Source organism: Ictidomys tridecemlineatus, chromosome 11 (assembly GCF_052094955.1).
Source record: "Ictidomys tridecemlineatus isolate mIctTri1 chromosome 11, mIctTri1.hap1, whole genome shotgun sequence".
Taxonomy (NCBI): Eukaryota; Metazoa; Chordata; class Mammalia; order Rodentia; family Sciuridae; genus Ictidomys; species Ictidomys tridecemlineatus.
Window position 1 is genome coordinate 85,602,220 of NC_135487.1, and position 23,687 is coordinate 85,625,906.

General features: G+C 42.0%; 1 protein-coding gene across 1 annotated transcript; it reads left to right on the forward strand.

Moving 5' to 3' along the window:
- Positions 1-1,907: 1,907 nt before the first annotated feature.
- S1pr1 (sphingosine-1-phosphate receptor 1) lies at positions 1,908-7,180 on the forward strand. The gene is made up of 3 exons (XM_005339694.5): positions 1,908-2,199; positions 2,434-2,763; positions 4,431-7,180. Exon 3 carries the CDS (start codon positions 4,606-4,608, stop codon positions 5,749-5,751), a length of 1,146 nt encoding a protein of 381 aa, XP_005339751.1. The 5' UTR covers positions 1,908-2,199; positions 2,434-2,763; positions 4,431-4,605; the 3' UTR covers positions 5,752-7,180.
- The last annotated feature ends 16,507 nt before the right edge of the window (positions 7,181-23,687 follow it).

The following is a 23,687-nucleotide window of genomic DNA, read 5'->3' on the forward strand; positions in this document are numbered from 1 at the left end:
GGTATTCACAACAAAAGGGACTGATTTCCCCCACGTAATTCTTTCACATTTGAGGTTTATCTTGGTGGTTTGGAGTAGCGGTTAAGAGTCTGCAGCCTGTCTACAGTTATATCCCACATTAACCAACATGCTTAAAACTGAGTTTGGGACTCAGTTTCTATGTTTGTAAAATTAGGATAATACTACTACTTAACTTGTAGGAATTAAACTGTAAGGACCAAATGACTTAACATGTATAGCACAAGTACACAAATAATAAAAGTACAACTTTTCATTATATATCGAAGGCTAACAATGAAAGGTTTGAAGTCAATCGAGTGCTGGGGATGGAATATGGATCTTGAGTGTACTAGGCAAGTAGTCTACCCCTGAGCTACACCCACAGCCCTACATTTTATATACCTACACAGTAAAACTAACTGGTTTTAAGAGGATATATTGTAGTATTCTTTTATATAATTTTCATAATCAGAAATGAATGCAAGTTTAAGACTTTGAATAAAGAGAACTACTTCTCTTTAGTAACACACATATTTCAATTTCTTAATTGTTTATTGACTGTGATATTGTACTAGGAGACCAGAGATCTGTGGTAGGTAAGTTTTGGAACCCAGTTCTAATACTCCCTAATTAAGAAATCTACAATTAGCTTAAGCTGAATGGCATTTCCTTATGGAAAAAATAGCCAGCCACGCTTGCTTCACAGAGCAGTAGTGTCAGAATAGCACATGATTGCTACTGTCCAGGTGCACAACTCACTATAATTCTTTTCCCTTTAAAGAACTCAGGCAGAGTGTGGGAGAGATCTCTAATTCTTCACTTTTATTGGCTGGACAGACACAACATCTCTCCCCTTTCGAATGGAATAAGTCTTTAAACCCATTCAGTCTATTCTGGAGTCTGGAGTTCTATTATCTTAATTTCCATGTTTTGTGTTCATACTGCTGGATTTGTGGCTATGGGTTGAGTGCTGTTGCTGATGTGGATTTTAAGGTGATTGTGAATTAACTGTCACTTTTTTTTTTTTTAAACAGACTCATAAAATCCCAGAAGCCAGGGGTCTGTTGTTTATTCATTAAGCCTCCTCTGAGTCATTCAGGTACAGGGTGTGTCTGTCAATTGAAACTGCACTGTGGAGGAAGTTTTGAGTTCACATCTGCTAGGATGGGAAAGCAATGTGAGCAGGGACTGGGTAGAAACCTCTTTTCTTTTAGGGCAGGGCAGAGAGTCCTGGTAGCACAGCCTGTAAACCTAGATTCTAGGGAGGCAGGAGGATCACCAAGTTCGAGACCAGCCTGAACAACACAGTGAAAATCTATCTCAAAATACAAATGGCTGAGTTATAGCTCCATGGTAGAAACGCCCCTGGGTTTAACCCCTAGTACTGCAATAAACAAAAAGCAATAGCAGTAAGCCTGGGCAGAAGTGCCCTGAGCTTGCCAGTCAGGCAAATGTGATGAAATGCCAACTCTCAGATGCACATTCTTAAGTATTGTCTAAGAAAAAAAGGGGGGGTGGGGGAAGAGGTGCAAACACTGAGAGTCAGGGCTTTGGGGATTGTCTCCCAAATGCAAAGCGAGAGAGAAGGGCACCCGCGGTTAGCTGGGCAACTGTGGGTGCTTCAGTTGTGCTGGGCCGGGAGGCTCTTCCCCTTTGGGAATTTCAGCGCCTCCCCAATTTTCTAAATCTTTCAAGAGCGGCCAGCAGCCCACCTCCTCAAAGGCCTCACTGTTGGCCTGAATCTGGGACACACCGCCTGACTTTGTGCCCAGTTGAACGAGGGGAACCCCCGCCCAACACCAACCCCGATGCTGGCCCATTTCACTATGCACGGGGGAGGGGGGAAACCACTTTCTGCCCCTCAAGACAGAAAGTTTCTAGGCCTTACCGGGATCAGGGCTGGAGGGGTAAGGGAGAGTACCGGATCACTCCGGTTCACTCTCCCTTTTCGGCTTCTAGCCCCCTCCATACCTCTCAAAGTTCCTTCCCAGCCTCTGTTCCCCAGAGCGCGACTGAGACTCGCTGGGCAGCGGCTTCGGTTTCCCCTGCCCGCGCGGAAGTGGCCTCAGGGGCTGCCGGCGACAACTAGGGACACTGGGATCCGCCAAGAGCTGCAAGGCTAGGGGCCAGGGAGGTGCACTATGAAACGCCGGGTCGTCTTCTGCCCCACTGTCTTGTGGGGAGAAAAGTTTCCAAAAGGTTCCCCCCTCCTCTTTTCCGTGGGCTTGAATGAGCCCTCTGCTTCGTCTGGGAGTGGAGGATGGCTGCCGAGGGACAGGACTTCTACTTTAGAATTTAGGGGGATACTAGGCTCCGCCCCTTCTTTCCCCCGCCCCCACCGTGTGTGTGTGTTGGGGGGTGCGGGGTGGATTCGCTGCTTGGGAAAGCGGGGGGAAGGGTTCTTTATTATTTCATTATTTGCTTTCCCCCCAGATCTTTCCTGGACGGTGTGTCCCAGCAGCCCAGATCCGGGGGCCCCCAGCCCTGAGAGGGCGTGAAGAGTTAAGGCATTAACCCCTCCCCATCTCCTCCTAAAGGAAGCCACCCTGCCTCAGCGTGGCGCTCGGCGACTTTGCCTTGCAGACTGGCGCGGGCAGCAGCGAGCGGGGCTGGCCATTGGAGTGCACGGCTGCGGAGGGAGGGTCCCGGACTCCAGTAACTTTGCGAAAGCAGAGTGCAGTCAGTCGGGGGCAGCAGCAAGATGCGGAGTGCGCGGTGCAGACCCGGAGCTTTCCTAACGCAACTTCGTCCTGCCTGAGCGAGGTAGGGGGCTACGAACCGTCCGGGCTCTGGCCAGCGGTGGCTGGGAGCGCGGAGACGTACCGCTGCCGGAGGGCCTAGGTGGCAGAAACGAATTTTTTAAGCTTGAACGAAACGGACAAAAACTTTGAAAACATCCATCTCTGGGCTCTGAAAGTACTTCTCTCTTGGGCTGCTGTGGAGCCCAACTGGATCGGATTGTTCTTGGAGCACCGGTGATTTACGGAGTTTGGAAAAGGATTAATCCTTAAATGTAGAACTGACTGGTGGGGGAGGGGGATGGAAGTTGCGGTTCTTCAGAAGAAGGAGAGAAGACGATTATTTTTAGAAATCTTATAGACAAAAGAATTTGGGGGAACAGGGGTAATGGTTTAAACTTGCACTGCTTCCCAGCAAGGTATAGAGTTAGGATGGGGCAAACGCGGGCAGCCTGTGCTGACCGGGAAGTTGCTCCTGCCTCTATTACTGCACTTAAAAAAAAAAATCAGAATGCTGCATTACTTTGAAACATTTAAACAACTTAAAAGTAGACCTGTGCAGACTAATGCTTTGTGCCTGTGCCGTTTCTTCACACTTTCTAGTTCTATGAGAGGAGGCAGCGCTTTATGGGGATGGCACTAACTACAACTGGCCATGCCAGTTTTGCAATGCACATCATAATGCCTGTTTCTGAGTAGCTTTGCGCCCTGAAATTAGAAATGTGGCAGCATGTATTGTCATTAGTGGTATAACTTCTCGTTGGTGTGTGTGCCTGTGTTGACTGAACTAAAAATACTTATGCAATCAACGTATGAAACTTCTGGGATTTACTGCAATCTCTTATGAATGGTTTTTACTGAATACCTTCACATTTACTTGCACCAGGCTTGCTGGGGGTTGGGGGGAGGGGGAGAAGAAACAATAGGCAGTTGCTTCACGGAGGCGCTGAGCTTTCCTGTTTACCGCAGGGCTGGGGCGCGCCTGGCGGCCCACACCTCACTACGCCCTCGGACCCTCAGCACACCTGCTCCTAGAGGGTTATTAATAGAGCCCAGAAAATGACTTACGCTGTCAAATAATTTTCGTGCAAAGCTACTTTCTTGCATGGCAATTAGGAGGTGGTGCTCATCTCTTCGAGTTGGGGGTGGGGTGGGGTGGAGTGAGGGGACCCAGGTGTGGGTTTCTGCCCTTAGGTTTGCCAGTTGAGTCTCTTTGGGTAGAGATTATGGGCTGTTGGTGTGAGCACGCAGATGAGCTGATGACTATTTCAGAGAATCCTGGGGTATCAGGGATTGAAAGGCTGGAGGGGGAGAGAGCTATCGGGGCGGGAATGGAGTTACTGGTCACCCTTCTCCAGGTTTCCTATCTCAGTTTGAGTGTGTGTGAACATAGGGAGACTTTCCCATTCATCCAGTTGAAGTTTTTAGCGTGGGTAATTTTTTTTTTTTTGTTTTTCTTACTCTTCTTCTTCCTCGTCTCCCCTAGAAATGATAATTATATATATATATATATATATATATATATATATATATATATATATATATATATGCTATATAGATATTTATTTCTCCCTGCACTCTCAGGTTTTCTTAAAACAGCAATAATAACAAAACTGGAGCAATGCCTTAGCGATAATGAATACTGTGGTATGGCTTTTCCCCTGACGCTCTTCTCTTTGTGACTTGTTTAAGGCTGCAGTTTCGGAGGCCCTCTCCGGTCAAGGAAAAGCTAAGCTACACAAAAAGCCTGGATCTCTTACAGATCTTCACCCCAGCAGCAGCGAGTGAAGCCCCGCTCGCCCTCGCCCTCTAGCGTTCGTCCGGAGAAGTGCCACCTCCGGGGTTCCTGGGGACACAGTGTAGCACCATGGTGTCCACCAGCATCCCGGTAGTCAAGGCCCTCCGCAGTTCGGTCTCCGACTATGTCAACTATGATATCATAGTCCGGCATTACAACTACACGGGAAAGCTGAATATCAGCCCCGACGAGAATGGCATTAAACTGACTTCGGTGGTGTTCATTTTCATCTGTTGCTGCATCATTCTGGAGAACATCTTTGTCTTGCTGACCATTTGGAAAACCAAGAAGTTCCATCGGCCCATGTACTATTTTATTGGTAACCTGGCCCTCTCAGACCTGTTGGCGGGAGTCGCCTACACAGCCAACCTGCTGTTGTCTGGGGCCACTACCTACAAGCTCACCCCCGCCCAGTGGTTTCTGAGGGAAGGGAGTATGTTTGTGGCCCTGTCAGCCTCCGTGTTTAGCCTCCTGGCCATCGCTATCGAGCGCTATATCACCATGCTGAAGATGAAACTTCACAACGGGAGCAACAGCTCCCGCTCCTTCCTGCTGATCAGCGCTTGCTGGGTCATCTCGCTCATCCTGGGGGGCCTGCCCATCATGGGCTGGAACTGCATCAACACCCTGTCCAGCTGCTCCACCGTGCTCCCGCTTTACCACAAGCACTATATCCTCTTCTGCACCACGGTCTTCACTCTCCTCTTGCTCTCCATCGTCATTCTGTACTGCAGGATCTACTCTTTGGTCAGGACTCGAAGCCGCCGTCTGACCTTCCGCAAAAACATGTCCAAGGCCAGCCGCAGCTCTGAGAAGTCGCTGGCCTTGCTGAAGACTGTAATTATTGTCCTGAGCGTCTTCATCGCCTGCTGGGCACCCCTTTTCATCTTGCTCCTGCTGGACGTGGGCTGCAAGGTGAAGACCTGCAACATCCTCTTCAAAGCCGAGTACTTCTTGGTGTTGGCAGTGCTCAACTCTGGCACCAACCCCATCATTTACACTCTGACCAACAAGGAGATGCGCCGGGCCTTTATCCGGATCATGTCCTGTTGCAAGTGCCCCAGTGGAGACTCCACCGGCAAATTCAAACGACCCATCATCGCTGGTATGGAATTCAGCCGGAGTAAATCGGACAACTCCTCTCACCCTCAGAAGGATGATGGCGACAACCCAGAGACGATTATGTCTTCTGGAAACGTCAACTCTTCTTCCTAAAGCCGAATGCTGCCAATCCTCGGGAAGTGCTCTTACAGGGTCACCACCCACCCCCCCAACCCCAGTATTTGAAAAAGGGCTCTGGGCCTCAACTGCTGCCAGGAAGGAGCTGCTGCGAGGGAAGGAGCTGGAGAGAGGGAGGGAGGGGGAGAATCGGGGTGGTGGTGGTGCCGGGTGTTGGTGGGTATTTAGTTCCTGTGAACAATGCACTGGGAAGGGTGGAGTCAGGTCCCCTGCCTGGAGCCTATTTCCTATTCCCCTGGAGCTTTGATTTTGCACTGAGCCAAAGGTCTAGCATTGTCAAGCTCCTGAAGGGTTCATTTGGCTCCTCCTCAAAGACTGAAGTCTCCACGTGAAAGCTTCTCTTTGACTGGAGTTGTAAGCAGAAGATGTTTTTTTTTTCCACTGTAGTTTCAAACCCAAGTGAGTGTGTCCACTTCTACTTGTCTGGGGGAGGCTCTGCATAGCCCACCCTCCCCTCCCTGTTCACACCCCTCCTGGAGATGTTTTTTTTTTACTTTATATTGTAACTACCTGGCGGTCCTCAGAGTAGAGGTTGTGCCCTGGTCCATTTCTTGACCATCTATAGCAGGAAGGCTGTGCTGAGTAGGTGGGCTGTGAGGAGATGGAAATGGTTTGAAGATGTAAAGCAATTTCATTTGTTGAGGCCAAAGTGTCCACATAAGCTGGATCCGTTTTTTTTTTTTTTTTTTTTGGATAATTGATTGAAGTCACTTTGATTTTTTTTTTTTCTTAAACATCTTTACAATGAAATGTGCTAAAGTGTCATATCCATTGTGGCTGTAATCAGCATAAGGAAGTCGACTTTATCTAAAGGATATCTTAGCCCCAATCCTTACAGTCGCAGGAGAAACAAGGTGAAAACTGACTGGGAGCTAACTTTGGTAAACCAAGAGAGTTCCTTAATGACTTTGTCTAACAAATACAGCATCTGTCTTTGGCACTTTTGTTGATGTTTATTTCAGAGTGTTGTGTGATTCATTCCAACCAACAGGATGGTTGCATTTTGTTGTGTTAAAAATACTTTTTATGAATTTTGAATGTATTTGTTTTCAGCAGAGCTCATTTCATTGGATTTTTCCCCTAACCTGTGTTAACACCATTGAATGTGTATTTCTTAAAAAAAATACCATCCTCTTGTGCCCTTAAAAGCATTACTTTAACTGATAGGGAGCACCAGAAGTTTTTCAGTATAGCTGTTCATCTGATAGTAATTGAAGATGTGTATAAATGTTGCAAAGAATAAAAAATTTATTGCTGTCTCATTAGTATGGTTTTTCAGTGCAATTAAACAAAGAAATGTTTTTTTAAAAAAAATATAGTATTTAATAGGTTTCTGACTTTGTGGATTATTTTGCACATAGCTTTATCAACTTTTAAACATTAATAAACTGATCTTTTTTAAAGATCTCTTTGTGAAGAGCATTTTTAAAAATCATTACTGAGATATTCTCTTTGACTATGCGGCTCTTTGGAATCACAGTTAAGGGCAAATTTCTGTTATTCTTTAAAGGACTTGACTCTGATAAACTAGGGTGTAAAAAAAAATGTGGTTTGTTTAGAAACCACTCTATCTTTTTCAGGAAGATAACCTTTGTAAGTTCACAGTGAAGAGTCCAATGAATGTGAAAAACCACCAACCTTCTCAATACCACATTGGTAAGTAAATGTAATTGAGCTTTAAATTACATTAAAGCCAAACCAAATTAAGTACAATAATTATGTCCTAAAACATGTTTTTTTAAAAAAAATAATTAACAGTGTAGTTGTCAATCTAATTTAAATTATGACCCACAATGATCACTTCAAACCAATTAACAGAATTGTATGTTCCTGGCCCTTCACCAATAAGCTGAGAAGCAGGATTATAGATATGGGATATAACAGTGATTAACTTAAGTTTTTAGGACACTTTTGGGTTCTCCAGCCTGTCTTCTGGAGAAATATGGGAATATACTATATCAGTGAAGTAGCAAGTTGTAGAAGGTTAGGTTGAGTAGCATAGCATCTTTTATTTGAAAACTTTCTACTCAGTTGTATTTAAAAGAGTTAACATCCTTAGTTATTAATGTCTTCAACTATAAAATTAAAGCAAAGGTACTTTACAAGCATCACAGACTTGTAATTGGTAATTCTCATTTTGATATTATTGTCATCTTTATTGGGATTAAATAGAGGTATTTTGGTGCGTTTGGCTCTTCAGCCCTATTGTTACTCTCAGAATTTGTGCTTTCAAGTGTCATTGAATGTGCACAGGACGCAGTTGGGACACAAAGATAAACCTCACCTAATAGAGTAGATGTCATTTCTGAGTAAGGTTAACTGTGGGAAACAGAAGTGTATCCACTAAGGAAACCTTAGGTCACAACCTCCAGTTTCCTGAAGGAAATGCCAAAAATGCTCTGAAGACAAAAGGCTGGAAACAAACTGGAATGTCTCTATCCATCTGTCTGCTAAAGCGGAAGGAATGATTTCATGTTATACTCACTTCCTAGAGCTTCCATTCCAGCGTCCAGCATAATGGAAAAGTGTGTCCCTTTTGTGTTTCAGTGAGTGATAAAATGTTCATGCTCTGGGCTTATCTTCATAAGCACAGTGGTGACTCACAGCATGGGGGAAGATGGAGTGGGGCTGCTGGCCTTGTTGGGGAACGGGGAGTTCACTGGCAACAGGGAGGACAGCTCACTTGCCCACCTGTGAGCACATCATCCAGTGGTTAGATGAGGTTGTTCCTGTAAACTCCAGGGAGTGCATTTCATTCTGAGAGAGTTGGACAGTGATGGATTGTGATTTCCTGGGCAGATGTGGCCTGGAAACGAAGGGATACATAAAGGAATCCTTGGTTGTATCCCAACATAAATATCTGATTTTAATTGCATATATTTCTTTCTTTTTTTTAAAGAGAGAGAGGAGAGAGAGACGAAGAGAGAATTTTAATATTTATTTTTCAGTTTTCAGTGGACACAACATCTTTGTTGGTATGTGGTGCTGAGGATCGAACCCGGGCCGCACGCATGCCAGGCGAGCGCTCTACCGCTTGAGCCACATCCCCAGCCCTAATTGCATATATTTCTGAGACGTGACATTGAGAAAAAAAAAATCTCAGTGACTCCATGTTGATATTAAAATATACACATTCAATGTTCTGATTTAAAAAACATCTAGTATTGTTCAAGAGGAGTAAAAGATGTTTGGTAATACTTGACATATTTGTATAAAAATTTCAATTGGCTCAAAATATTAGCAAAGTGACAAAATGACATCACACAGCACTTTATTTATTTTTTTTTAAAGAGAGAGTGAGAGAGGAGAGAGAGAGAGAATTTTTTTAATATTTATTTTTTTTTAGTTCTCGGCAGACACAACATCTTTGTTGGTATGTGGTGCTGAGGATCGAACCTGGGTCGCACTCACGCCAGGCAAGTGCGCTACTGCTTGAGCCACATCCCCAGCCCTCACACAGCACTTTAATCCCATTGGCATTAAATGTGATTATAGTTTTACAAAACATTCAAATCAAAATCTTATATAAGCCAGGCACAGTGCTGCATGCCTATAATCCCAGCAACTGGGAGGGCTGAGGCAGAAGGATCACACGTTTAAGGCTAGCCTCAGCAACTTAGTGAAGCCCTCCAAAACTTAGTGACACCTTATCTCAAAATAAAAATAAAGAGTAGGGATGTAGCTCATTGGTAAAGCAACCTGGTTTCAATCCTCAGTATGAAAAAAGACAAATTCTTGGTCTTTCTCTTCTTTAGTAAAAGTTGATCTAATATTATTATCAAATCAGAAATGTATAGTAGTGGAAATTTTGTATTCATGTTCATTAGAGTCTATTTAGTAAGATCATCACTCAGTTGTGATAGGTATTAGTGATAGGTATTATCCCTATTTTTCCCCACTGTGAAAAGCCTGATTATAAAGATCTTCTGTTCTTCTCCCATATATTAACTTTTTTTTTTTTTTTTTTGAGCTGGGGATTGAACCCAGGGCCTTATGCATGTTATGCATGTAAGGCAAGCACTCTGCCAACTGAGCTATATATGGACATTGCCTGAGCTGAGGATATGCCAGTTAATATCCTTATACTTCCAACCTAGGTAGCACTTTTTGTATGCTTTTGACTCTTCATGTGAATATTCCATACATCCCTGAGATCTGTCACTTTTTCTAGATGACTACAAATGTAGCTCTGTTTGGAAGCTACTATTCTGAAAGATTAACTTCAGACAAATAATAGGTTCTACTGAGGAAATCCTGCAAAGTGAGTGCTTGAAATTTAAGTAATTCTCAGTATTAGCAATTTCATTTTCAATTGAAAAACAGGGAACAGTAATGGAGTAACACACTTAAAACAGTCTACATACACAACTGTTAAAGATTTGACTTTGTAAATAGTCACTGGCTCAAAAATTAATCTCTAACTAGGAACTGTTATTTACCCAGAGTATTTGTACTAGGTTTTGGAAATCACTGTAAAATGTTCAGATATTCATTTTGTTTTAACGTGGCTCATTCTGTCCTTCTCATCTGGGGTAGTGGGGTTTCCTGTGGATACCTAACCAGTTGGATCAAACTATATTTTATCTCATTAATTTCCAGACTAGATTTGTCTTCATTTTCTGTAAATAGATTATTAAAAAGGCCTTTGAGGGAGTAAGTAACCAAAATAAACCTTTGTAAGTCCTATTAGAGTAATCTTTCCCTGTGAACACAGTACTTTCTTGATAAGGAGAATTATTATAAATTGCATCATTCCTTCCAAACTTCCTTCCTGCCTGTTTGATGTGTGTTTTACATGGTCCCAGGAAAGAGACTTGAGATACATTTTATATATGCCTTTGTCTTCACTGCCATACTAATTGGAACTAGAGCCATCTTTGAGAACAAACTCAAACAAGCAAGGTTTATTATAATAGCTAAAAACTTTTAGATGGTTTACAAAGAAAAAGGATTTTTAACCAATAATCAAAAAAGCCAGGAGAGATCAGAGGAAGATAATAGTGAGGAATTAGACCTAAAATTAATTCAGTGTTTTCACAGCCTTAGACAGGAGCCAGAACCCAGAGTAATTTTGGTTCTTGCTGAATATCAATCTCCTGGTACAACCTATCTCTTGCTTCCTGGCTTTCTTCTCTGATTTAGATTCAAGTGATTCCTGTTTACCCCATGTTCTTTTTCCACTCCTTTAAGGATGAATTGAAGGATTAAAACTCAGACTTAGCTCTACCTATAGTCATTAGCAAAAGACAAGTGTGGGTGGAAGAACTGAATGAACAGGAATTGCTACATTTTATTTTATTAAAGTATCCTCATGTACCCAACCAGCAGATTTGTGTGTATGTGTGTGTGTGTGTGTGTGTGTGTGTGTGTGTGTGTGTGTGAGAGAGAGAGAGAGAGAGAGAGAGAGAGAGAGAGAAAATATCCTCATGTACCCAACCAGCAGATTTTGTGTGTGTGTGTGTGTGTGTGTGTGTGTGTGTGTGTGTGTGTGTGTACTAGGGATTGAACCCAGGGACGCTCAACCACTGAGCCACATTCCCAGCCCATTTTATTTTTTATTTTGAGACAGGGTCTCACTAAGTTGTTTAGAGCTTAAATTGCTGAGGCTGGTTTTGAACTTGGAATCCTCCTGCCTTAGCCTCTGGAGCCACTGGGATTACAGGTGTACATCACTGTGCCCAGCCCAGTAGTTTCTTTGTTCTTAATGGATACTTTCATTGTGGTGAACTCATTCATAAACTATTCAGCAATTTAAAAAAGAAATTACTACTGGTACTTTCAACAAATTGTAGTCAGGCAAAGGAAATGAGCCACAAAAGAGACCATACTGCATAATTCCATTTATGTGAAGCTTAAGAGTAGGCAAAAACAATCTATAGAGATAGAAATAATAGTAGTTGCTTGTGGGAAGGGGATAAACTGGAAAGGAAGAGGAAGGAACTTTCTAGGTTGACAACAATGCACTATACCTTAATTTTTAAGGGTGTTGGTTACTCAGCTGTGTGTATTTGTCTAAACTTATCCAACTATATTCTCAAGACCTGTGAAGTTTTTAAAATAAGCAAAAATACACTTTTACTTACACTTTCTCTGAAATTATGGGAAGCTTCCATGGAATTCAACAAAATGTGGCAAAAGTCCCAAAGTATTCCATAAAAAGAACATATATTCTTTTAATTTTTTCCCATACCCCAGAACCAGAACAATAAAATGCTAAATAATCTTGACCTGATGATAATTTTGTTTTAAGAATTTGGCTTAATGGTGGTATTTATGCTGGGTGTGGTGGCTCACACCTATAATCCCAGCAGCTGGGGAGGCTGAGGCAGGAGGATCTTGACTTCAAAGCCAGTCTCAGCAAAAGCAAGGTGCTAAGCAATTCAGTGAGACCATGTCTAGCCTATAAATAAAATACATAATAGGGCTTGGGATGTGGCTCAGTGGTGGAGTTCCCCTGAGTTCAATCCCTGGTAACCCCTCCCCAAAATTTAGTATTTGTAATCCCTAAAGAATTCCTGTATCTTGAAAGAGTCTAGGGATGTAAGGTAATTGTCACAATAAAGTCTATTGACATTCAGATTTCAGTCTGAGGACTGTAAGGAGGGTTGTAAATAATCTTAAGAAGAATGGGCTTTAAAGCACTGGAAAAGATACAAAAATATATTAGTATTAGAAATATACAAATCAGAGGATCCCAAACCCTGTTTTACCCTGACTGCCTGACCAAACCTGTAAAAAGCACTCAGTTAGATGTTAACGTTTGCCCTGGGTGTAAGAACTGTGTTGTTAGAAACAATGGGCAGAGACAAACAGGGTATGGGAAAATGGCCTTCCTATGCTCTGGAAGGTTTGATAAACCTGAGGCATTTATTTAGTTCTGCTCAATCCCATCTAAAGATTCCTTCATTCAGCTAGCTTTGGGTGTCACTGAGCATAGGTGACATGCCTCAGGTGTTACCCTGGTCCTTGGACAGGCTAATTAGATGCAAAGCAGGAAAGAAAACCCGAAAGAGGGGACAATGAATACTGCCTGGATAGTCAAGGAGCTAGGAAACATGCTCAAGTTCTTATCAGTGTCTCTAAAGCTCTTCTTTCTATTGTTGCTGTTCTTTTCTGCTGACTTATTGATACTAGGGCAGAAAGAGTAACCACGGAGAAAGCACTGGTGTGGCTCATGCTTCCTGCTCCCACATCTTCCTAGGTCCATACTTACCCTTCCATTCAAGAGTACCTTCCCAGGGCTGAGGATGTAGCTCAGTGGTAGTGTGCTTGCCCTGCTGCCCTGTAGCTGTAGAATGTCTGCCCTACTGGTGGCAGTTGTGCACATCTGTAATCCCAGCAATTTGGGAGACTGAGGTAGAAGGGTCACAAGTTTGAGGCCTGCCTAGGTAATTTAGGGAGATGTGCTTTCTTCTTTCTTTTTGGTACTGGGAATGAAAACTAAGGGCACTCTACCACTGAACGATAGCCCCTTTTAACTTTTTATTTTGAGACAGGGTCTCACTAAGTTGCCTAGGCTGACTTGAAATTTGTGGTACTCCTGCCTCAGCCTCCCAAGTTGCTGGGATGACAGTTGTGTACCACTGTACCCTGTGCAAGAAACTGTTTCAAAATAAAATAAAAAAAAAGAAATCAAAAGGGCTGAAGGTATCTCTCAGTGATAGAGTGTAACTGATTTCAATCTTCAGGGCTGGGGAGAAGGGGAGGAAGAGAAATAAAAAGAAAAAATGCTTGTCCTATGTTGTGTGCTCTGGCTGCAGGGAAATGATAAGCAGAGTCCCTGCCTTTATAGTTTGCCAGATTTTTTTTTTCTTCCTGCTCTGGTGTTTCAGTGACCCTTTCCTTTTGGGGTCCAGGAATTCTGATATGGAAATTATCTTCTTTCTTTTTCCATGATTGTGTTCACTATCCTACACTTCCTCTACCACCTTAGATTCTTTAGTAATGTAAAATAATTTCACTCCTAAGTGTGCTTCATGTTGGCAGCTTTTCAACTTTGACTTTTATTTAACTAACATCTCTAAATAAGTTAAAATTAAATAATAGAGAATTCACTTATGTTTGGAACAGAGAATTCTTTATGTCATTATACGTTGTTGTAAATATCGGTTGCTCTAGGTTTTATGTAATAAATATGCAACTTGTGAAATCAAAACATTCAACATTGTTTTCAGTTTTTTTTTTTTTTTTTTAAATCACTTTAGCTTTTCTTTCTAGATCACTATTGGGAGCTGCTCTGGACAGAACCACTTGGGTTATAATGTGCAAAGGACATTTACGTGTGACTAAATCTTAGGCGGTATCCCTATTCAACGTGGATAAAAAAGGAGACAAATACATAGCTTTAGAGGAAACGTGGCATGCCCTTAATTGTCAATATTCTTATGGGACAACATATCTCATGATGAACCATTGCAGATCGTCTCAAGGATTGCAAAGAGGAGCCTAGGAGGTCTCTCACAGGCTTCATGTTCAATGGCTGACAACCAAGTAGCAGCCCAAGAACTCTGTACTCTGGTATTACACATCAACCCTGCTCACGTTCATTTGCCATTTTTATGAGGAGGGCTCAAGAATGTCAAAGCTCAGATGCCTGCTCACCATGACCAGAACTATCCTCAATGCACAAGGTCAATGCCTGTAATCCTAGCAACTCTAGAACTTGGGGCAGGAGCAGGGCAAATTCAAGGGCAGCCTCAAAATAAAACATAAAAAGGGATGGGGATGTAGCTCAGTGGTTAAAGTGCCCCTGGGTTAATTCCCCAGTGTGAAAACAAAAACAAAAACAAAAAAAAACCCAAACTAAACCAAAGCACAAGGTTTACTGGTTGAATGACGAGTGGCTTCATTGTTTTGTACAAAGGAGAGGATATTTATTTCTAATTTCAGAGTTTTTCTTGCTGCTGTCTAGACAGTTCAGAGAAAAACAAATTTAGGTCACTAGTAAAATTACATTCTAAAATAAGAGAATACTTGTGCTAAATCACTTGTAAAGACATTAGCTATCATATGCCTGGAGATGACTCCCTTACCAAGTTTCTGCAGATCTTTTGTGGTACCAGAAATAGTGGTTAGCTCTCACATGCTGTTCTGCTTCAGCTGGCTTCATGCGGCCACCTGCAAAAATAGTTCTTGGTTTCTCTTCCTTGTCTAGATGTCACTCAAGACAACTTTTAGAAAAACACAGATTTTTATATTTCCATTCTCACGTGCAAAGGGAACTAGATTATCAAAGAATTACCTAACTGGATATGGTGGCACATGCCTGTAATCCCAGCTACTTGGGAGGCTGGGGCAGAAGGATTGCAAGTTTGAGGTCAGCCTGGGCAATTTAGTGAAATCTTGTCTCAAAATTTTTAAAAAGGAGTAGAAATGTAGTTCAATTGTAGAGCACTTTCCTAGCATGCATGAATCCCTGGGGTCAATCCCCAGTACTTTTTTAATGAGGAGGACTTATAAATAAATAAATAAATAAATAAATGAATAAATAAATAAATAAATAAATAAATAATACTTAGGTTATTCAATATATAAAACACTTTTTTCTTAATTACCTGGATATTTATGTCAACACTTTTTCTGTACAAATTTTTATACCATCATAGGCAGGAGTTGAACAATTATAAAGAATTTAGATAACACCCACAAGTCCTTCTAATTTAAGGATCAAAAAGACTCATATAATAACATGTAGCTTGAAAAAAAGCATTTTTACATGCATCAGCTCATTTTAGACATGTGTTTTATTAATTTTTCTTTTTGAAACCATGATTATTCAGTACTGTATGTTGTTTTTTCACTATGATCAGTGATTTTAAATTATAGCCCTGATCAGCAAAAATTAAAATGTGTTTAAATTACTTAAACAGCTATAGGCAATTTGAGTGAAATAGATTCTGTTTTCTGTTCACTTCTAAGCGGTTTGATAGAAGCCAAGTTGCTAAAATTGATACAAACATATAAGCAAAGGAGATCCCTGGATTTACCATCTCATCCTTTAAGGCTATAGTAGGGAGAGTAGCTGTCCCAAGATTTATGTGGCCTACAGATAAGAAAAAGATTTTCATTTTTAGGCCTGGCAGAGTGGTGCATACCTATCAGTGACTAGGAAAGCCGAGGCAAGAAGACCCCAAACTCAAGGTCAGCCTGGGCAACTTAGTAAGATCCCTTCTAAAATGGTTGGGGATATAGCTCAGTGGTAGAATATCCCTGCAGGCAATCCCTAGAACAGAACAACAACAACAACAACAAAATACCACTTCTTCCACAAACCAATAATAATAATTATTATTATAATAATGGTTATAATAATAAAATGGTTAATGTTGGACATTCTCACAAAGTCTACTTAAATGCTATTCAAGACATTAGAGTATATATTTGTAATTTTTGTGTTAATACATTTAATGTTCTGAGCAGCTAACTGTTGGAGGCTTGGTAGTGTAGGATCTTTCATCAATTTTCCCACTAGAGAAAAAAAAAGTTCTATCTTCTGTTTGTCTTTTCCAAAATTATTAATGAATTAACTAATGAGTTCCTCTGTAAAGTGAAAATTTAGAATAAACATATTAGTTCAATGTAATGTTAAACATTACTTAAAGACAAAGTTTTTTTTTTTTGTACTCTTTTTATATTTTATTAGAGACAGGGCCTTCCTGAGTTATTTAGGACCTCACTAAGTTTCTGAGCTGGGTTTGAACTTGAGATTCTCCAGTCTCAGCCTCCAGAGCCTCTGAGATTACAGGCATGACCACTATGCCCTGCTAAAGTGGTTTTCTTGAAAAAAATTTTTTAGTTGTAGATGGACACAATACTTTTATTTTTGACTTACTTATTTTTATGTGGTGCTGAGGATTGGACCCAGTGCCTGGGTGCAAGACACACACTCTACCACTGAGCCACACCTCCAGCCTGACAAAGTGTTTTTAATTTAAGAAATGGACAAGTATTTTTCTTTGTGTTTTGATCCTTAAGTAGCTGGATTAAAAAAAAAAAACTTACAATGAACAGAAATTTATTGACCTGCAGTTCTGGAGTCTAGGAAATCCAGTATCAGGTACTGGCATCTGAGAAGAGCCTTTTGCTCTGCCATAATGTGGTGGTGGGGTGGGAAAGGCAGCAGACAAGTTGGTTTTTTGAAAGTCATGTCTGATTATATAATTCTCTAATGACCTAGGTATCTTTTATTAAACAATTCTTTCTACATAATTTTTGCCTAATGGATACAGTAAATCTATGGGGAATTTGAAGGAATTAAATAAACATTGAAGGAAAAAAAAGAGCACGCAAGAGATGAGCTTCATTAAAATGCTATCCTGTGATCAAATGTTATTATTTGCTCCCTGGAGAGGGCAGATTCCAGGCCACCACATGCCTTCCGTCATTTGGAATAGAGTGCTGGCTCTAGCCCTGATGTTACTTGTGGTTTACACAATTCTGACTCATATAAAATTGTGTGTCTGTGTTACCACGGTAAGTTTACATTAGGCTTTGCATTTCATTATCAATTAGGAATGCGCTCGTAATTGGCAGGGAACTTTTATTTGGAGCAAAGTAATAGGAACATTTTCTTATAGTCATCCCCACTTTCATTTAAACCTATCTAAAGGAAAAAGAGAACTTTGCATTCCATACAAAAGAAGTTTTACACATCAAGGATTAGTATAGCTTCCCAGTGTTATAAACGATTCACATTCTTTCTATGTCACTCCATGAATTTTTCTCTAATTTGGAGGCTATCCATATTATTCCCTTTTATTTCAGAGGCTCTGACATTCTAGTTAAAGCAAATAAATTTGGTAGCATCATTTCTCCTTGCTCAAGGCCTTTTTTTGGTAAGCTTAAGGAGGAGCACAAATTGGGAGTGCGACTTTGTTTCCCATATTTTTGAATTGGCAGGATGTCCTGGGATTTGTGGCTTCCTACTTGAATAATCTCTGGGGATGAACACCATTCACATTTCATGGCTCTCACTAGGAATCATTAACAGCCCAGTGCAGAGTCTTGCTTTTCACTTAACTCCAAAGAGGATGAAGAAGCCCTGCCAAGGTTCAGTAAAGGATAACAAAGCATATGCTCTTTAATAGGATAAACTAACATAGGAGTCTCAGCACACCAAGCCTTTCCCACAAGTAGGACCTGTGGCAGGAATTGGCATTCAGGCTGGGGTATGGGGAAACAAATGTATCTTCTCTGAAATGAGCCGAGTTATAGACTTTGGGAAAACAAGAATCTATCTTTTGAGCTAAGATCAGGATCTCCATGATTTATAGTGGTTTTTAAATGGAACTGGGTAATTTTGTATTGGAGAGAATTGTAAGATCTAGAGAGCATTTACTATAGTGAAGCACTATTTGAATTCATCTCTGAGTAGGCTGAAACATCCCTTTGCATTGTGGAAAAGTCTTCATATGTTTCATATATTTGCTGTTAACTAATATATCTTATAGAATGACATTTTATAAACCATGCATGGTTTTTGCAGTCGAAAAGCAATTGTGTGTGTGAGTGCGCATGTGTGTGCGTGTGCGTGTGTGTGTGTGTGTGTGTGTGTGTGCGCGCGCGTGTGTGTGTTTTCCATACTGAGGATTGAAACCAGGCTCAATACCTGTGGAGCCCTTTTAGGTTTTAATTTTGAGACAGGGTCTCACTATGCTTCTCAGGCTGACCTCGAACTTACCCTCCTCCTGACTCAGCCTCCCCAGCCACTGGGGTTCCAGGTGTGTGCCAGTCTGCCAGGCTCAGCAATTGTAGTGCTAAAACAAAGCTTCTGTCCTGGTGTGGTGGCATGGCACATAACTGTCACCCCAGTGGGAGACTGAGGCAAGAGGATCCCAAATTTGAGGTGAGCCTGGGCAACATAGTGAGATGCTGTCTCAAAATAAAAAAAATCAAAAGGGCTCAGGATATGGCTGAGTGGTAAAGAGTCCCTGGTTTCAATCCCTAGTCCCGTAACAAAACAAAACAAAATACAGTATTCCTGGTGTGGCCTGATTCCCCACCAGGGGTAGTGACCTGCTGCCTGTTGGCACAGCACTAAGCTAGCCATTGTGTGGCCATCATTTGTTTTTCAGGGCTTCCTGGATAGGTCTCTTGTTAGATCAGCTTCCTGACTGGAAGCCTAAGTAGCCACTTGGATCCTGTATCCAGTTGCATGCAGTTGAAACTTCCCTAGTCTTTTTAGATGTGTGTTTCCCCCCCCCCTCTGTTCAGTTATTTGGAATCAGTGACTATGCCCATATTCTTCTTGGAACCAGGCAGAGAGTTTACTGGAATGAGGTGGGACTGGGAGGGATGGATGAACTTGAGAGTAAATGCCCATCCTGATGGAGAAGTCTTTATTGGATCCCTGTCTTTGTTGCCAGCTGAGATGAGGAGCCCAGCATTAGTAGGTATGCCAAAGGGAGCTGACTACAGAGGTTTGGGTGTATAAATGTTGGTTCCTGTTTTAAATGTTGGTAACTAATTCAATTTGAAAAAAAAAAAAACAACTATATAGGACAAATGTGACATAACAGTAACCACAAGTGACCTTGGGGACTCCAGTTTTCCACCCGATATAAATTGGAGCAACCGAGCACTCAGGCCTGAACTACTCACCTGGGATTCCTTGCTCGGTAAGTTCCTCAGTGGGCAGTTTCCTTCTGGTGGCCAGGGGTGTGACAAACATGGGCCGAGTGGGGGAACAGACCTGCTCAGGTTCTGGACTATGGGGTCAGTGAGACCTTTTGGTGAGTATATCTGATCCCTGGAGGCTGCCACCTCTCTGGACAGAACAGCTCCAGCTCCTGGATTCCCACTGTATGGTGGTGACAGGCACACAAACAACAGAAGGTCCAGCTTTCTAAATGGTGACATCTTGAACACAGTATTAGTATAATGGAGAAATCAGATGGGCACGTTTGTAGGCTGCATCATAGACACTCTCCAAGTGTTAATCCCTTCCTTCTTCTTTATAAAATTCCTTTAAAAATTAAGAGTTTAAAAATTATATTAGCCAATCCGATCCTCCTCTTTTCAACTAGCTCCACACAATGCTTCTGGGAAGTGTATGTTACTACCCGTCTGCTGAGGTTGAATGTAAGGCTTATGAGGTTAAATAACTTCCCCTGTGTCACATGATCAGGGTAACTAGTGAAGATGGGCATTGCTTTTCCTTTATGCCTGAAAGTCAGGAAACTTCCTCAGGCTTCCTCTAACTGGTGGTCATCCATTCATCAAATTGCAAGGGACCTTCAAGATTAGCATTTTCAGTTGTCCCATTGTAGAGATCCATGACATGCTCCTGACTCCTAATCATTTCTCTTTTCCTTGTGCAATTTGGAAATCATAGTTGCATTAGTAAGAGCAATGGTCAAAAGTGAAATATTTGTGTTGTGAGTTATATTTCCATTTTAATGTCTCTAGCTTCACTTTTTTTAGATTAGATCCAGCCAGGTTTACTTTAGACCCTTGAGCTACCAGGCCCTTGCTGATTTTTAAAAGTGGGGTAAATGAAATGCAAGTCTTTGAAATGACAACGAATTTGCTTCTGCAGCAGAACGAATGTTGGCTGAGTTTAGAGGGAGCCAGAGATCAAAGCAGAAGGGTGTGGCAAACGTTAATGTAGATGTTGGTATTTGACCAAACAACCCACCAGCGGGTGAGAGAACAGGCTATAATTTAAAAAGATGGTGGAGTCTTTTGTGGTTTGTAACGTCACTAAAAATCCAAGAAAGGACTTATTTTTATGCAGTTTGACCTATTTCATTTTTTTATTTTGATTACACAATGCTCAAGGGTTCTTTTGACATTCAGAATGCTTGTTTTAGTTAAACTACAGATTAGGGTGATGATTCCCCTCTTTCTTATTTCCTTTCCTTTTTCTGGAATTGCATTTTGGCTTCTCACACAGTTCTTTCTACTACCCTGTGATTTATCCCGATAACCATTGCATTTCCACTTAGATACAGCGATTGCCATGATACTAGTGTTACCTTCATGATATGGTCATGGCAGTGTGTGAGTCTGGTCACCACAGATGGCACTGGGATCGTTCCTGAGGTAACATGAGCAATGCAGAAATCCTGACATTTCCTTCCACATGACAGCTTTTCCCCTAGCAAGGGGGAAAGACATTGAAGAGCTGAAGTTTTCAGCTAGGCCTGTGTTTTAATCCTGTTTCCCTCACACACTTACTGGGTGTGTGGCCCTGGAGAAGTTATTCAACCTATTGAACTCATTTCTTTATCTATAAAATAGTGATGATAATACTAACTTCAAAGGCTGTTGTAAGAATTAAATAGGATCATGTATTTCAATGCTTGGCACAAGCCAGACACTCAAATGTCCATCTGCTCCTCCATTTAACATATTTATAGAGCACCTATTATGCTCCCACATAACCGAAAACAAAATAGACAAAACCCCTTCCACAGCCCTTTCCCTCCCTTCCTCTGATCCTCCCCACTGAAGCCAGACCACATAGAATGAACATTCCTGCTCTTTCAAAGAATTCATTCCTTTGGAAGTTCTCCCAGTCAACAGTGACGTTTATGCTTAGACCGTTTTTTTTTTTTCTTCTTTTTGGTTTGTTTGTTTGTTTTTCATGGAACCAAAGAAAGAATGTGTGATGGAATTGCAAAATTTTTATCCACATTACAACCTGGATGCACAGAAAAATGAATTTTATTTAGTCTAAACTATTCTGATTTCCCTCTCTAGCCCCTACCTTCTGATTACAGGGATGAGGGGAGAGAATAATAAAGTACTTGGTTTAAAATGTAGTTCTAGCTGGGGATGTAGTTCAGGGATAGATCATGTGGTTAACATGCATGAGACCCTGGGTTCAATCCCCAGCATGCACGCACACACACACACACACACACACACACACACACACACACACACACACACAAGTACTCCTTTCCTCTATTTTAATCCATTTAGATACCATTCTGCCTCCTTTGGATGGAACTGTTCAAGCACTCAACCCCTTCCTTCACTCACCTAAAGGCTGGAGGAAGGCTGTAGCTTATGCAATGTCCTGGTGGGGAGGGGTTGTCCTCAGGCTCATTTCCTGGCCCTGTGCTGGCTGCCATCCCTGTTCCACTTGGTGCTGCTTGCCCTGTGGGTGTTTGTGGCCACTGCTTGGGTGGGTGTGACTTGTGGTTGGTCTTTCTGGGTTTGGTCAAAGTCCAGCAGTGTGCTCTGGCTGACATGTCCTCATTTCAGTTTCCCCTGGTGCCTGGGAGAGCCTTTTGAAGGCTGGCTGCCTCTTTTCCAAGCCTGGCTTTGTTACTAGGGGCCTAGGCTGCAGGCTTGACCCTGGGGAGCCAACAAATCAGATCCTACCACTCTCTTCCCAAACCAAACAAAAAGTAATGGCAAAAAGCATGAAAGGAGCTTTCATCAGCTTAGCCATAGCGGGAAAGCAGGGGACCCACTTCCTTAGCTCCATCTTCAAGGGGCTGACAATGACTTTGAGGTTTTATAGAAAGGGGTATGAGGGCAAGGCTTGGGGGTTTTGCACAGCTGGAGGATTTTCACAGCTGCCAAAGTAGGTGATCTTGATAGGGTGTGATCCATCCATCATTATCTCAGGTCAGGCAGGGCCTTGTCAGTGCTGAGAAAGTCATTTTGTTCCATGGGTGCACAGGGGTGTAGCTTCAGTTCATTACAGGATACTTATGGAGCAGACCTCCTGTTCCCAGAATCTAAGGTGATTCAGAACCAAGAGGACTGATGCAAAATGGAGGCAGAGATGCAGGGTCTTTAATCCTATTTTTAGCCACTCCTCAGACATTTGCAGGCAAAAGTGAAGAGTTAAAAGTTATTGTTACAGCTTCACCTACATTTGATAAGCAAATGGATTGCTCCATGTTCAACCCCAGGGCTGTAAATGTCCCACTGTTTTCACATCCCAAAGAAAGAAGTTGAAGGTCTCATCTAGAGGGTTTAGATGTTTTATTACTCTTACTCCTCCACCCTGGCAGGCCCAGATACAATGCAGGGCCACCCTATGTTGCATGTCACTGCACAGATGCATTTCTTCAGATGTTCTGAATACATTTCTTTTACTTTACAACCAAGGTCACTCTGCTTTACTCTCCATCTACAGATGGGAGAAAAGAGAAGTGGCCAGTTTCCTCTCTCCATTTTCTTCATTATCCTATTCTTCCTGGCTCCAATACTGGGAATTGAACCTGGGGGTGCTTTACCACTGAGCCATATCCCTACCTCTTTTTATTTTTTATTCTGAGACAGGATCTCACTAAGTTGCTTAGGGCCTTGTTAAATTACTGAGGCTACCCTTGAACTTTCAATCCTCCTGCCTCAGCCTCCTGATTCACTGGGATTACAGGCCTACACCACTGTGCCCAGCCCCATTATCATATTCTTTAGATTTCTTCTTATCTCACTGCCTGGAACAAGCTTTCCTAGGCACTGCCTAGTGTTTATACCAACACTGGATCCTCTTACATCTCTGTCTAGCCATGCGGCCTTAGGGGTGGTTTGGTTCCTAGGTTTTTGCCTGGCTTCACCAGCTTTTCATGGGACCACCCCTATGCAGAAACCTTGGGGAGACTTTTCAACAGTGATCCTTGCTCTGCCTTCCAGGGTGAAACTCAGAAGGGTTAGGGAAGCAGAAATCAGATGACCTTTATCATTTTACATCTCTCTCTCTCTCTCTCTTTCTCTACACACACACACACACACACCCTTCACAATTCTCCAGGCAGACAAAAGGCAGATGTTTTCTTCTTCTGCATCTTCTTCTTGACTCTGCCTGGCTAAATCTTAGTAACAAGCAGGTCACCTTATTATTATTGTTCTTCACATTATTGTAATAGAACTTCATGATCTAAAGGGTCCTGCTTGGTTGTTAAAAGTACTAAGACCTCACAAATTCAGTTCAGCAAATTCCTTTTCAA